The 14,378-nt window shown below is 39.4% G+C and overlaps 1 protein-coding gene across 1 annotated transcript; it reads left to right on the plus strand.

Annotated features, from left to right (window-relative positions):
* Positions 1 to 8,982: 8,982 nt before the first annotated feature.
* On the plus strand, positions 8,983 to 13,667 carry LOC113023237 (uncharacterized). Its single transcript, XM_026169263.1, has 6 exons — positions 8,983 to 9,026; positions 10,617 to 10,961; positions 11,232 to 11,390; positions 13,161 to 13,256; positions 13,351 to 13,382; positions 13,498 to 13,667. Exons 1-6 carry the CDS (start codon positions 8,987 to 8,989, stop codon positions 13,651 to 13,653), a joined length of 828 nt encoding a protein of 275 aa, XP_026025048.1. The 5' UTR covers positions 8,983 to 8,986; the 3' UTR covers positions 13,654 to 13,667.
* Positions 13,668 to 14,378: the final 711 nt, after the last annotated feature.

Raw genomic sequence — 14,378 nt, forward strand, 5'->3', positions numbered from 1 at the left:
CGGACACGGAGTTAAACAGACGACGCGACAGAGAGCACAGGAAAACACAGGGCTAAAATACACGGGGAGTAATCAGGGAATGGGCCACAGGAGGGAGACACAGCTGGGAGCAATAAGGCTAACGAGACAGGGGAGAGGTAAAACTGAACACACTGACATGAGACATGAACTTTCAGAATAAAACAGGAAACTAACAGACACAGAGAATCAGACAGGACACTGAACATGACAGGCAGACTCATGAGCAGACACAATAACACCATGGACAGACAGAGGGAACACAGAGAAGTGGGAGCAGGCAGGCAAAGAACAGAAACCTAACAAATGGCAAAATCACAACAGAATACACACTCGGAATGAACAAAAGCATAAGGAAACACAAAACACTGAGTCCTCAGACTCAGGACCATGACAATTTCTTTGCTTTAAGAAATTTTTGGGTTTCTTTTACAGTATGTTTTTTATCAGTTTGCAATGTGACTCACGACCTGATCAGTTTTGCAGCATTTGGCTGAATCTGAGTAGAGTATAGCTCTGTACACATCAAGATTCAACTTCTAACAGAACCGATCATGCACAGATCAGATCACAACATTATGCATCATAATTGAACAGTCTTTGGAGAAGGCATTTGACAGTGTGGACCAGGGACGATTCTAGGATCAGAGCTTTGGGGGTGCTGAGCACCCGGAGAGCTGCCCAGCCAGGCAAGATAAACCTGTCTCTGTCAGTCCCTGCATCCTTAAATGTTGTCCCGAGTTCTGTCTGACTGTCACTTTGGTGCATTTAAACCCCTGTTCCTCCCTGTCCTCATCGCCTGTTGTCTTCGTCTCCGTTATCAGTCATCATAATTTTACCATCTCTGTGCAAGTCTGCAAATTTCTTTATTAATATAAGATTCCTAAATTCATCAAGTCTCTCTGTGCCTGGGTCCTCGTTAGGGATGGGTATTGATAAGATTTTAACGATTCCGATTCCATTTTCGATTCTGTTTAACGATTCGATTCTTTATCGATTCTCTTATCGATTCTTTTTTTTTTTTTAAAAAAGGAGAACACTAAGGTCGATTAGCTCAGAGCTTTGTTTTATATCTTCTCTTTGAACAAGATAGAAATTTAGGAGTAACATGGCCTTACAAACCCAACAGTGAGATCTTGAGAGATCCAGCCTACGGCTCTTCAATGGGGTGTCACAGGGTCCCCAGGAAAAAAAATTGTAAATGTAAAATAATAAAATAAATATTCTTGTGAGACATATCACATATTGACGGGGTCGGGTTATGTTAAAAAGTATAAATTGTTATACTTTGTTCATTGGTTCAAAGGTACCCCACACTTCTTTTTTTGTTTGCTTGTTTGTTCTGGTGTATTTTTCATTTGAACTGTTACTCTGCCAGAGTACTCATATTTACAAGATGGCATTGAACGCCCCATTGGTGTATCAGGAAAACTATTTTGTACGTATGTTCCTTGAAGGGGATTGAAGTCGTTCTTTTTTCCACCGCAGCGAAGGGCTAGGAGTAGGAGAGGAGCTGCTGTATGTTTTTGTTATCGAATCGATCTGATTGTGAAATAAAGCATATGCAGTGAGAAAGCAACTCCAGGAGTCATCCCTGCCTTAAAGCTGCAACATTCTTCTGTAGCAATAACAAAGTATAACATAAATTGTTCTGTGGCAATTACACAAGAATATCCAGTAATGTCCCTGCCCACAATTAAACACATTCACTTACCAAAAATCGGGGGCATCTGCTGTGGCAAATGGGTGCAAGCCTTTGACCACAAACTTAGACACTGCTCGGTGACATTAGTCTATCCTGGCCTGAAAGGAGACGCTCCCGGTAGACTGCAGCGAGAACTACCAGCGAGCGCCAGCCAGACTCTGTCTGTCTCTCTCATCATGGTCACCTACATGTACAGTAATGGCAGGTTTTGGAATAAGGCAGATTGCGCTAACATAATATGCACTGTTAGTTGATTATTTACCTGCCGCATTAACGGGAGAGGACGTGCAAACGTTAGCGCTGCTGCTGGGTTGAGAGTCACGAGTCCGGAGCGGAATTAAAAACGCGTGTCATCGCGTGTTTTGTGAGCAAATGCTTTTGCATATTCGTAGTGTTTCCTCCCTTAAATGAAATATCTACTTTGCAAGTTGCCCTGTTGTCATCGGTTCTCATAAAGTATAATCAAACTTTTGAGCGTTTGAGCCGCTTAGGCGCCGTGTTTCCTGCCAGGTAAATGACGCTCCGCAACGTGGTGACGTCATTCGGGGCGACTGGAATCGATAAGGGAATCGTTTGCAAAAATGGCAAACGATTCCAAGGAATTGAAACAGTGGGAACCGGTTCTCAGCAAGAACCGGTTTTCGATACCCATCCCTAGTCCTCGTCACAAAACATGACATCACTGTTTTGTACATTTTAACACAATTTAATCCCCACATTTGTGAAAGAAAAGCAAAACACTTTTTTAAAAAGTCTGTAACAAAACCATCAAATCTGATCAAGGTTATTTAAATGCTGCAAAAGAAGAATGGATTGTAATAAAAAAAAAAAATACATATAGTTCCTTAATTACTGGGGGAGAATTATGAATGATGCTCATAGTGAGTAAAAAGTAAACAGTGCATTTTTTGGACAGAGATTCACTTTTAATGTGTTTGTATAATATAATACAGATACATAAAAAACACTCCCAAAACAGAATTATTTCAAAATAATTATTACAAAATATTAATAAAAACTATAAAAATGGAGGCAACTTTGCCTGTGGTAGAATGTATACAATGTATACAATGTATACAGGCACTTACACCTCTGCTCCGCTGTGTCTCAGCCACCATCGCTCTGGCAGCAAGAGTGCTAAAGCCAGAGTAGGGGAGAGGCGAGCTGGAACAAACCATTTTGGGAGGGGGGGTTATCTATACTTTTGTTGTTACAATGTTATGTCGCAAACAAGTACAGTACTGTATGCTTTTTATATTTTTAGTAGTGTGTCACACAAACAGCAAATATTGTCAAAAAAAGTAAGAAATCTTTGGGGGTGCCCCCAAAAATGGGCTAAAATCGCCCCTGGTGTGGACTGAGAGGGCCATTGGAACTTCCTCCAGCATACTACAGCATCCCAGCCAAGATGGTCAACATGATCAAGGGCTCATATTAGGTCATGACCTGAAGAGTAATCCACGAAGGGCAACTCACCAACAGCTTCCAGGTGAAGACCGGAGACCGACAAGGATGCCTGCTTGTCTGTTTGTCGTCATCAACTGGATCATGAAGACTTCCACCAGTGAATGCAGGAATGGAATTTAGTGGACCCTTTGGAGTCAGCTTGATGACTTAGACATTCCTGACGACCTGCCACTTCTTTCTCACAGCCAGCAGCAGATGCAAAAAAAAGACCAATGCACTGGCAGCTATATCAGCACATGGTGGACTCATCATCAACAAGAAGAAAACCCAAATTCTCAAGATCAACTCCAATAGCAACAACCCAAGCATCCTTAATGGAAGTCCTCTAGAGCAGCGGTCCCCAACCTTTTTTGCGCCATGGACCGGTTTATGCCCACAATATTTTCACGGACCTGCCTTTAAGGTGTCGTGGATAAATACAACAAAATAAAACTATTACCGGTACCGAAAAAAAAGAAGATTTATTCATAACACACGTGAAAAGACCCAGGGAAACCGAGTTAACGATAAAAACGATAACAAAATAACGCTGAAAACCGATAAAAACCCTGAAAACCATACATTTCACACCTGAGCTTCAACTCTCGCGACCCGGTACCAAACGACTCACGGACCGGTACCGGTCCGAGGCCCGAGGGTTGGGGACCGCTGCTCTAGAGGAAGTACACTGTTTCCCCTACTTGGGCAGCATCATCAACCAACAAGGTGGAACCGATGCAGATGTCAAGGCAAGGATTGGCAAAACAATAGTCACCTTCATCCACATCAAGAACATCTGGGCATCCAACGTGAAGTCAGTACTGCTGTACGGGGATGACACCTGGGAAAAAAAAGACCTCAAAAAAATAAACATTCCTCAATAGCTGTCTCAAAAGGAACCCCCACATTTGTTGGCCAGACACCATCAGCAACATCAACCTATGGGAAAGAACCTGTCGACTCCCAATAGAGGAAGAAATCAGGAAGAAAAGATGGTGCTGGGTAGGGCACACTCTACACAAACCACCAGCCAACATCACCAGGCAGGCTTGACTGCACCTGCAGTGGTTATTACTTAGATTTGCTTCTTTTTCATTTACATTTCGAATTTGATGTTCATCTCAATGTTGTTCATTTATGGCCTTTATTCAGAATCCGGACTAGTTCTGACATCTCTGAATAATGCTTTCTTTATTATCAAAATATATGCACATGATAACCATTTCACAAAAGAAAATTTAATTTTATTTATTGAACCCATGTATTTCTGCACAGGATGTTAACATTTGTCCTAATTCAATAAAAGTATTAGTAGAAGGTTATTTAATTTTTTTATTTTGTGTTTTGGGTCGTTTTTACCCGACTACATGCTAAAGCATAGACATATGGTAAAAAAAAACTTCCTAAAAGTCATATCTTTATTTCAGTTTTATACATTGCAGATCACAGATTTTGCTCACAACATGCACAGGGTTTGTACGGGTGCTTGAAATCTTGAAAATGCTTGAATTTAATGTTGCATTTTTTAAGGTTTGAAAAGTGCTTGAATTTCACATGTGGTGCTTGAAAGTGTAACTGTATTTCATTCACCACAAATAACTATCTGATTGAATAGTTTTCTTATCAGATGGAAAAATAAAATGAGTCACAAAATGTAAAAGCAAAATTTCCCTGCCTGGGCTGTCTTGCGCCTCTGGCTGTATCCCAACTCAGAGTCTGCAGCCTCAAAGTACACAGCCTCAACGGTCCTAAAGGGCCGCGTACTCAAAGACCGCTAAGGCCGGAAGTGCGAGGCTTGCATGGGACGGTCTAGCCTCCGTCGAGCTACCCAGGTTGCCTAGCAACCATGATACTAACAGCTGGAAACGTGTCATACAGCTTTGTTTGACAGAAATGAAGGAGAACACATTTAGTTCATTTGTCTCTACATGAGCTCTGTGTGATTTAATAAGTATCTGAGGCTTAGACCACGGGACTGTAAAAACATGATTGTTGGGTTTCATTTCTGTACTGAACTGTCATGGTCTGGGTGGGCACCTGCAGGTCTCCGACAGCGGCCCCTCCTCCTTTAGGCGGAGTTCGGTTGCTCCTCCCTGGCTGTCCACCTGTGAGCAATTATGCCAGCAGTATATCAGACCTGCGCTCTCAACCATTCATCGCCTGAGTATCTGCTATCCCCATGTTAGTCAAGTGGAGCATCATAACTCTGTCCTGAAGCCGTGTGATGACTTACTTGTTCTTCTTGTTCTCAGAGGTAGCACCTGGAGTGGAGATCTTGTCTCCCTCACTCCCGCCTTCCTGGACCTGGGCCGCCTGCTGCTGACACGACGTGGCCTGCCGGCCCACCACTCACTTACCTGCCTCCCCACGTCTCGACCGTTTCCGGGCCTTCCGCCCCACCTGTCCCCTCCACCTGAAACCAAGTAAGACAACTCAATTCAACTGTGGAGGATCGTTGATTGTCTGCTGGATCCCACTGACCGTGATCTCCTCTTATTCCAGTGCCCCGGCCCCTACCTAGTCCTGTTTCTACCTCCCCGCTGCCTCTGCTGTTCAGCCGTTCCCTAGAGGTGTCTAGGTCGCCCTCCATTATCTTAGATAATCCTACGCGCCACTAGTGTGGTGGCGTCGCTTTGTTTTTTGCTTTTGTTTGCCTGTGGGCGGAAATAAATCATTTATTCCCTATCGTCTCGCTTCCGGGTTGGTTTCTGCACCTGTGTCCATCTCTGTTCCCTCGTGCCGCTGGGCCGTGACACTGAACAGTCATTTTAAGATTAGCTAGTGAATAACAATTAGCTAATGTTGTTCATGAGACTAAAGTAATGGTAATGTAAATATAATATGGCCAATATTATAGTTATTATATTAATCATTATTAGTCATTACAGCAGGGAGTTTGAACTCCGTGTCAAATACTGAGCTTCAATAAAGATTCAAGTTGCATTTATTCATTGTTCCTATCACCTTAAATCTTCACTCAAAGACGAGTATCTTTGACACTGTATATATAGGTGTATTGTACATAAGAGACAAATATTGTTCGTTTTATATGTTGGCATTACTAAATGTGGTTCAATGCTTACATATATGTGTAAAAAGCAAATGTACGAGCTGTGATAACTGTTTCTGATAGAATGAAGAGTAGACTGATATATAAAACATTCCTTCATTGGGTGAGAAAATCAGACCATGTCATAACTGCTTTACGTCATACAGAATAGATATCAGAGCCTTAAACAGGCTGACTTCTGCTAAATGGGTCAAACTGGGCAGAAAGTATACAAACACATAACATCCTTATAGAATATGATGTAACACTATAGATCAACTTACCTCAGAATATATAAAGCATATAAACAATTACAGCAATATGATGCAACAAACACAGCAGTGCTACTAATCCAAAATACTCAAAGCTTCATAGAACTGAAACAGACATCTATTTTTAGGTCCATTCTGCTGCTGATACATAATTTATTTTTTCTGAATATTAAACTTGTTGCTGTCTTTCATAGTTCGACACCACCAGCAATATAACATAGCTAACATTAACAGTGCAGTGAATCCTGCTGGTGCCGTGATATTCAGGACTGCAAACCGAGCAGCATCACTGACTTTCAGCTTGTTGTGTTTGTGGATATATGACTGACTTTAATTATCCATAAAATCATCACATTCTCTGTAAGATTAAGGTCAGCTATTGTATTATTATATTTTAAAGGCTTTTAAACCAAGTAAACACTGAAAGTACAAACACCGCTAATGGCAAATAACTTTGCTGACATGTGGCCAACAGTAATGTTTTAATGTTCCTCATTATTAAACATTTTCACATAAATGAGTGACATAATATTCAGTACTTAAAGGCTGCTGACCCTGAATTGGGATACAGCCAGAGTGTTTTGATACGTGAGAGATTTGTGACGTTTACCATGTTTGGAGTCTCAAGTTAGTGTGTTGTCTTGTGCAGAGATGGGCAGTAACATGTTACTGTAATCTGATTACTTTTTCAAGTAACGAGTAAAGTAAGGGATTACTATTGCAAAATTGGTAATTAGATTACCGTTACTTTCCCGTAGGAAGGCTGCGTTACTAAAACCGTGATTTTTTTGCGAGAATGTCTCATGACAGTGACATAAGCGAGTGAGCCGCTGGTGACAACAGCTGTGTGCAGATCAACAATGGATCATAAATCGATTGTGGGAGAGAGTATGAGCGTGCAGCGTTTAAAGCGTGGAAGTACTGACCTTATTTTGAGTTTGATTCCATAAAAAGTGACAAAAACATTAGTGTCCGTTGTGCGTGGGAAGAAAACTTTTTACAGCGAAAAACCCTAAACTTCCAAGCAAGCACCGAGTGCGCAACGACGTAATGGGAAATTCACAGAGAAACTCGCGGATTCTTCAACTGACCACGGCACACCTGCACCAGGGTAAACCTCCGCCTACCGCGGTCCTGCTTTACAGGTGAAAATAGAGCAACAGGGCCGCTGAGTCTTTGACTTTATTTATTTTCTGCTGTGTTTCACTTGCATCTATTTGAAAGACTGAGTGTAAACACAAAAAATATTTTATTTTATGTGCAGAAAATAGGTTTAAATGTTAAACTAATTTATTCAAGTCAGAGAATGTTGCATACAATTAAATTTTTGCTTGATGCATAAAGTTAAAAGATTAAAACTAATAAAACAAGTTAAAAAAGAGACTTTTCCATTTGATTACATTTTGTATGATGGATTATGCAGAAAAAGTAGAATTGGGCTGAAAGATCTATCACTTTATCACCTCTTCAGGTTGTAAATCGTGTTTTTAAAAAGTAACTAAGTAACTAAGTAATTAATTACTTTTGAAAATAAGTAATCAGTAAAGTAACGGGATTACTTTTTTGGGGAAGTAATCAGTAATTAGTTACTGATTACTTTTTTCAAGTAACTTGACCAACACTGGTCTTGTGTAGTTAGTGTGTAGTGTAGTCGTTGTTTTGTTTTGTGTGTCAGTTCTACTAGTGGAAAAGCTTGAAAAGGGACGTTGAAAGTGCTTAAAAAGTGCTTGAATTTGGCCCTGAAAAAGGCGTATGAACCCTGCATGCAGGACTAATTTGGACTAAATCAAAAGGGCCGTGCAGCCCTGGTTCACTCAAGGTAATGTCTGTAAAACATAAATATAATAAGTAAATTTCTTAATAAAGTTATAATATTAAGATATTGAGAAGACAAGGCATTTCAGTTTCTTAGTTAATAATAGAGATAGCAATGCCAAGAAGATGCCTTGGATTGGCCCCTTCTCATCCCAGTTAGTTAGAGTTCATTGGGAGTATTTAATGAACATAAGTATGATTTTCTTATATAGCTGTGGTTTGAATGGCTACTTTGCAATATGAAAGAATCCTCAGACTGTCCTCTGATACCCGTGACATGGTCAGCAGAGTCTGCTTGTTGAGTTTGATGCCCTTGAGCTTAATGGACTGTATGTACTAAAACAAATGGAAGAGCCAGTGGTGAAGAGTTCATACCCTGAAAGAGTCATGAACTAATTCTTCTTAGAAGACTGATGAAGGCTTCCATATGGCATGTTCCCTGTTTCTTTCTCCCTCTTTTTTTTAGCTAAAGAGGGACGGTCAAACAACATCATGCCCATTTAATAATGACAGTAGCTGAAGGCAAACAAGATGCAATCATTTCTTGGTACAATCACAGCTTTGTAGCTTTACTCAATCTTTGAGCAGTGAATCAGATGACTAATTTGAGGCGGACTGCTAGACATTTCTGCTGCGCTATTTATTTTTTTTACTTACCTTATTTTCTACTCGGATAAAAAAATGAAGCCCCTTCATGTCCTCGTGTCTTTTTGCTTCTCAGGTGAGTTTTGATCAGTTCTATCCAGAGGCATTTGTTTTAATCAGTAAAAGCTATATTCTATTTTAATGTGTACTTATACATGAATTGAAGTGAAGAAATAAATGCAATATGTGTAGGTGAATCATTTTTTGGAGTTATCTTCATGGCATTTTCTTAAATGAAAATGGATCTTTTTGATCTGTTAGAGCAGTTTTGAAATTGTCAGGTCATCTCCAGTAATTTCAAAAATAAATAGAATATTTTACTTTTAATGAATGTCTGATTAATTAAATTTATGTGAATTATGAGGCTATTCTGAATACAATCAAAGATTGCTCTAATATGATGTATAGACTTTAACTGGTTTTTATTTGTAATGCAGTGCAGTGACTTTGAATCTTGATTAAACTCTAAAAAAAGATAAAAACTAATTTTTGCAATTGTTTGCAATGCATGCAATATAATCATAATGTTAAGCCATCAAAAGCGATCTTATTCAGTATAGTTGAATGTACTACTCTTATTATATTATCATTAATATAATTAATGATATAAATATCATTAATATCATCTTAAATTGATATGTACAACAAGAGAGTAAGTTAAGATGTTTGGTGTGATCATTTTTGTGTTATATTAATTATAAGTTACAGTCATACAATTCTTAATATTTTTGCTTTTTTAACTTTATTACTTACATATTTATAATGAAATGGCAACATAATATTATGATAGAATAGAATTGAGTGGGGAAATGTTGTTATTTCAATGCAATGAATTGCAAGTATAATAAATTATGAAGTAGTCTGTATTTTATATATATTTTAAATTTAGTCTTCAGTCACATTTTGGTTAAGTTTATGAAAGAACCATGGTTTGGGTTAAAATAGTCCCTTTCAAAAATAGTAAACAAATATCAGAGAGCTTGTCTGGCAGAAATCAGTTAAACTGTTTATCTTTTCATCAATGTTTTTATAATGCTTGAGGATACTTAACTCTGGCTGTGAAATAAAAGGTTTCTTTGTTTAGCCTCTTCTCTGCATGGATATGCATTTTTTTCCTAATTTGCAGAGAATGTTTGAAGGATTAGAAGTCTACAGTGCTTTCTTTTAATGCCATTAAACTGTATTTTATAATTTCCTTGACTCAAACCAACAGTTAACTATGGTATATCAGTTGATCTTATTTTTATAGCAGAGCAGCACTCTCCTCAGTGCATTTTATATCATAAGGTAAAGCTAAAGAGAATGGTTCCCTTGGAAAGAAAGAAACTCACCGGTGTTAGACTCAGGGGGAAAAAAGCATGAACCATTTGGGGTGAGGAGAAAATGGAAAGATAGAAGACAAGCATTCAGAGAAAACAAACATAAAGATCAACCCTGAGCAGGTTAGTAGGGCATGATCCATGATGTCATGTGGACATCAAGTTTCAATTTGAATGAAATGAAATGTTTTTTCCAAATGCATGATTTTGGAAAAAATCATGCATTTGCTGTACTGACTAAATAAAGAAGTCAGTACAGCAAGAATTATAATTTGTGTTCACCACATTTGTATGCTGGTTAGAGCCAGTGTTAAGCTGTAACCAGGCCTTTTTGTGTCAAACTGCAGCTGTGAGTATGGTGGCCTCAGAAGTGCTAGAGGTGAGCGGCCGTGTTGGTGGTGAGGTCTCCATCCTCTGCTCCGGTAGCTGGAACAGAGACAGCGGTGCCAAACACAACAGCATGTATTTCTGCAAAGGAGTCTGCTCCAGCGAAAGCATTCTCATTCAGAGCGAGAGGAGGCGATCCACCGTCGCAAGTCAAGGGAGATACAGCATTAACAATGGCAGAGAAGATGGAGTCTTCAATGTGGCCATAAAGAAGCTGGAGAAAGCGGACACAGGGAGATATCGCTGTGGAGTGGAGAAAACCTTGAATGTGTTGTATCGGGAAATTAATCTCATAGTTGTAGAAGGTAGGTTAAGTTTCCTGCAGGTTTCCTCCATTGGTGCAGGTGACCCATTTTAAGGTTAAAGTTTTAACTGTAGGTTAGCATAATGCAATCATTTGACCATTTTTGTGCACTAATGTTGAGCCCACCAGTATGTGGCTGGCATTTGCAATACTTAACTAAATTAAGACTGAAATGTATATTAACTTCGTTATTAACAAAGTTAATAACAGTGTCACATGAGCACACAAGCATTATCTCTCACCAGTCTTCCTGCGTCCTCTTCTCTCAAAGCTTCCACTGTTCCCAGATCTCCTTCCTCCACTACTATCATTCCGAACAAAACAGCACTTCTGTCACATGACAGCTTTACATCCAGCACCGAGCAATCACCAGCACCATCTTCACCCTCAGATGGAAAGAGAAACAGACATGAAGCATCCCGACTCACAGGTATTTCAAGGCTGAATGGATCTGATAGCAAGCTTAACAACAACAAATACAGCATGTATGTATAGAAAAACTCTGGATAAGAATGGTTTAATCAGACTCAGATTTATACATTACACCAAAGTTGATTTTTTGGGTGCTACAGCATAGCATTGCTTCCAACTGATGGCATGAAGATACTTGCTCAGTAATAACAAAATAATGACATTCCACAGTCTTGCTTACACATTCTCCATTTCGTTGTTTTGATGTATTCATGGTGCAGATGTCATAGTTGTATTTGTGGTACTCACAATCTAGCTACAGCTGGATACCTGTCCAGGGTCTCTACCCTGGACAGGTATCCAGGGTAGAGACCCTGGACAGGTATCCAGCTGTCCAGGGTCTCTACCCTGACTTTTGCCCTATGATAGCTGCAATAGGCTCCAGCCCCCTGCGACCTTGATAAGGATAAGCGGAAGAGAATGGATAAAATGGACTTAAATTTTTACTTGTAATATAATAATTGTTTTAGTGGTTTGGGTTTTTGGCTTTCACCAAATGTGGCACTGTTAAAATGCCAAACATCTCCACTTTGGTCTCATCTGTCTAAGGGACATAGTTCCAGAAGTCTTAAGAACATTCAGGTGAATACCTGAATACTGCAGACCTGCAAACTGCTACAACTAGTGCAAGAGGTAGTCCCACTTACACTAGCAGCACCTGGCTACTGCTTTCTGTTAGATTTGGATTGTTGATTGTCATTTATGCTTAGAAATATTTACTTATGTATGCTTAGAGTTTTATAATTAGTTGTAGATTGGTAGAGGTTTGATCCTTAATAGTCTGCAAACTTTGTGTGCATTAGAGAGCACTCTAGGAGCATGAGAGAGGTCGTACCTTGTTTTATTGTTTTACGGTAGGATTAACGTAGCTACGTCTGTTCTAGTCTAAGTGCTTTTTGTTTAGATGAACTGCTGGACTTCCTCACCGTGTTATCTAGGGTGAACCATCTAGGGTGAGGGGGAGACTACCCTCTTCCTGACCAAGAGGACCCCCCCCCCCCCCCCCCCCCCACACACACACACACAGTATTCTTTGTTCACATGTATACCTATGTAAGATGCTATATGTTAATGACCCTATGCATATTCATGTAACCACAATAAAAGGAGTGCTATGGGGAACCTGGCTGAGAGCCTGATGGGGGTCAAGTGGTGGAACGACACTTGGCTCCAGGCAGGTCTCCCTCATGCATGAGTAACAAGAAGAACTTTGCCTACTTCGTGTCTTGCTTGCTGTGTAATTATATTGCCTTCAACGTTCCAGCGAATAGGTTCAAGCTACAAACCTTTCACTTTCCTTCTTAATTCCCATGCAAGCATCAAACGTTTGCTTAGTTTTTCCACACAGTGCTTCTCCATTTTGGTTTAGGTTTTGTTAAATAGATAACGACACAGTGTACAATGTCATGTTTTGTAGTTCACCTGAGATAATTTTTAAATGTTGTCATAGATTAAAAAAATGTAATAAATGAAAATTTAAAGTTTTAACTATACTGTCACATTTGTCACACAAATTTTGGCAAAGTGGTACACCATAAAAGTAACTTTACTCCTAGAATACAGGGAATATTATCAACAGAATTAAACTTTAACATGACACAAGATATTGATCAGTGCTTTTTTTTCCATAAAAATAAGAAGATTTAAAATGTGTTTAGGACAACTGTCTTGATTTGTTTTTTGAACCTGCTGTTCTCCAAACTAAAGGAAAGTCTTTTGTTTTGTGCAGACACTACAATGGTCATCATTGTCTCAGGGAGCTTAGCTCTTCTGGTCTGTGCCATCATCCCTGTTATTTTCTATGGACACTGGCGGAGTCACACAGGCTAGTAGCACAGGTTTAGAGACAGTAAAGTATAATAATTCCATGGCAGGGTATTGTTCAGGTACATTACAAATTTTTTTGTTTATCTCAAAAGGTCCGAACAGAGCTGAAGACAACAAGGGTGAGGTGAGTGACCATTTGTTATTCAACTATTTTAAAACTGAGTTTCCATATCTAAAGGCTGTTTCAAACACTAATGTTCACTGCTCAGAAAATAGCTACAATGGTGATTTATTCACAGGGTGATCATCGGGAGGAAAATACAGATGTTGGATCTGGTCAGGTTGCAGTGGAGCTGCAGGCCTTTGAGTCAGATGTTGCTCCAGAGACCGATGATAATTACACCTCCGCATATGCTGCCATCTACGAGGCACGAGAACCTCAAACCATGGACTGAGAAGTCTTTTTTGTCCTGACAGCTTATTTTCTTCTTTGAATTTTACATAAAAAATAAAGTAAACTATTTGACTCTAATTCTTTGAGAGATTTTTCATATTTCTATATTTGAATTTGGAGCCTTTAGTTGGTTTTATATCATAAACAATAAGCTGAGACATTAGAAACATGAACAACAGCATAAAGAACTATGATTAACAACTAAAGGTTGTATTTCTAAACATAAATTCAAAGTGGTATCATAGTCATACCAAATCATGGTCCGACACACAAGCGGTATATTCAACCTTTACACTTTTTTCTAGCAGCCTTTACAGAATGTGGCCTTAGGTCACATTTATTTCATTTAGCTTGTCTGTTACTTGCTGTCACATCACACGGCTTACTTAAACCTACAGAAAGGAAATAGAAGAGTGACTTTGGATGTTTGTATACAGATTATTTAGATGGACATCATACATGCAGTATAATGCAGCATAGGTGTACAGGGAGTGCAGAATTATTAGGCAAATGAGTATTTTGTCCACATCATCCTCTTCATGCATGTTGTCTTACTCCAAGCTGTATAGGCTCTAAAGCCTACTACCAATTAAGCATATTAGGTGATGTGCATCTCTGTAATGAGAAGGGGTGTGGTCTAATGACATCAACACCCTATATCAGGTGTGCATAATTATTAGGCAACGTCCTTTCCTTTGGCAAAATGGGTCAAAAGAAGGACTTGAC

Source organism: Astatotilapia calliptera, chromosome 6 (assembly GCF_900246225.1).
Source record: "Astatotilapia calliptera chromosome 6, fAstCal1.2, whole genome shotgun sequence".
Classification (NCBI taxonomy): Eukaryota; Metazoa; Chordata; class Actinopteri; order Cichliformes; family Cichlidae; genus Astatotilapia; species Astatotilapia calliptera.

Bases quoted from the DNA above. Each gene is read 5' to 3' on its own strand.
- LOC113023237 (XM_026169263.1), top strand. From the start codon at position 8,987: ATGAAGCCCCTTCATGTCCTCGTGTCTTTTTGCTTCTCAG. The intron at 10,962-11,231 runs GTAGGTTAAGTT...CTTCTCTCAAAG, and splicing joins TAATCTCATAGTTGTAGAAG to CTTCCACTGTTCCCAGATCT. The intron at 13,383-13,497 runs GTGAGTGACCAT...ATTTATTCACAG, and splicing joins CTGAAGACAACAAGGGTGAG to GGTGATCATCGGGAGGAAAA.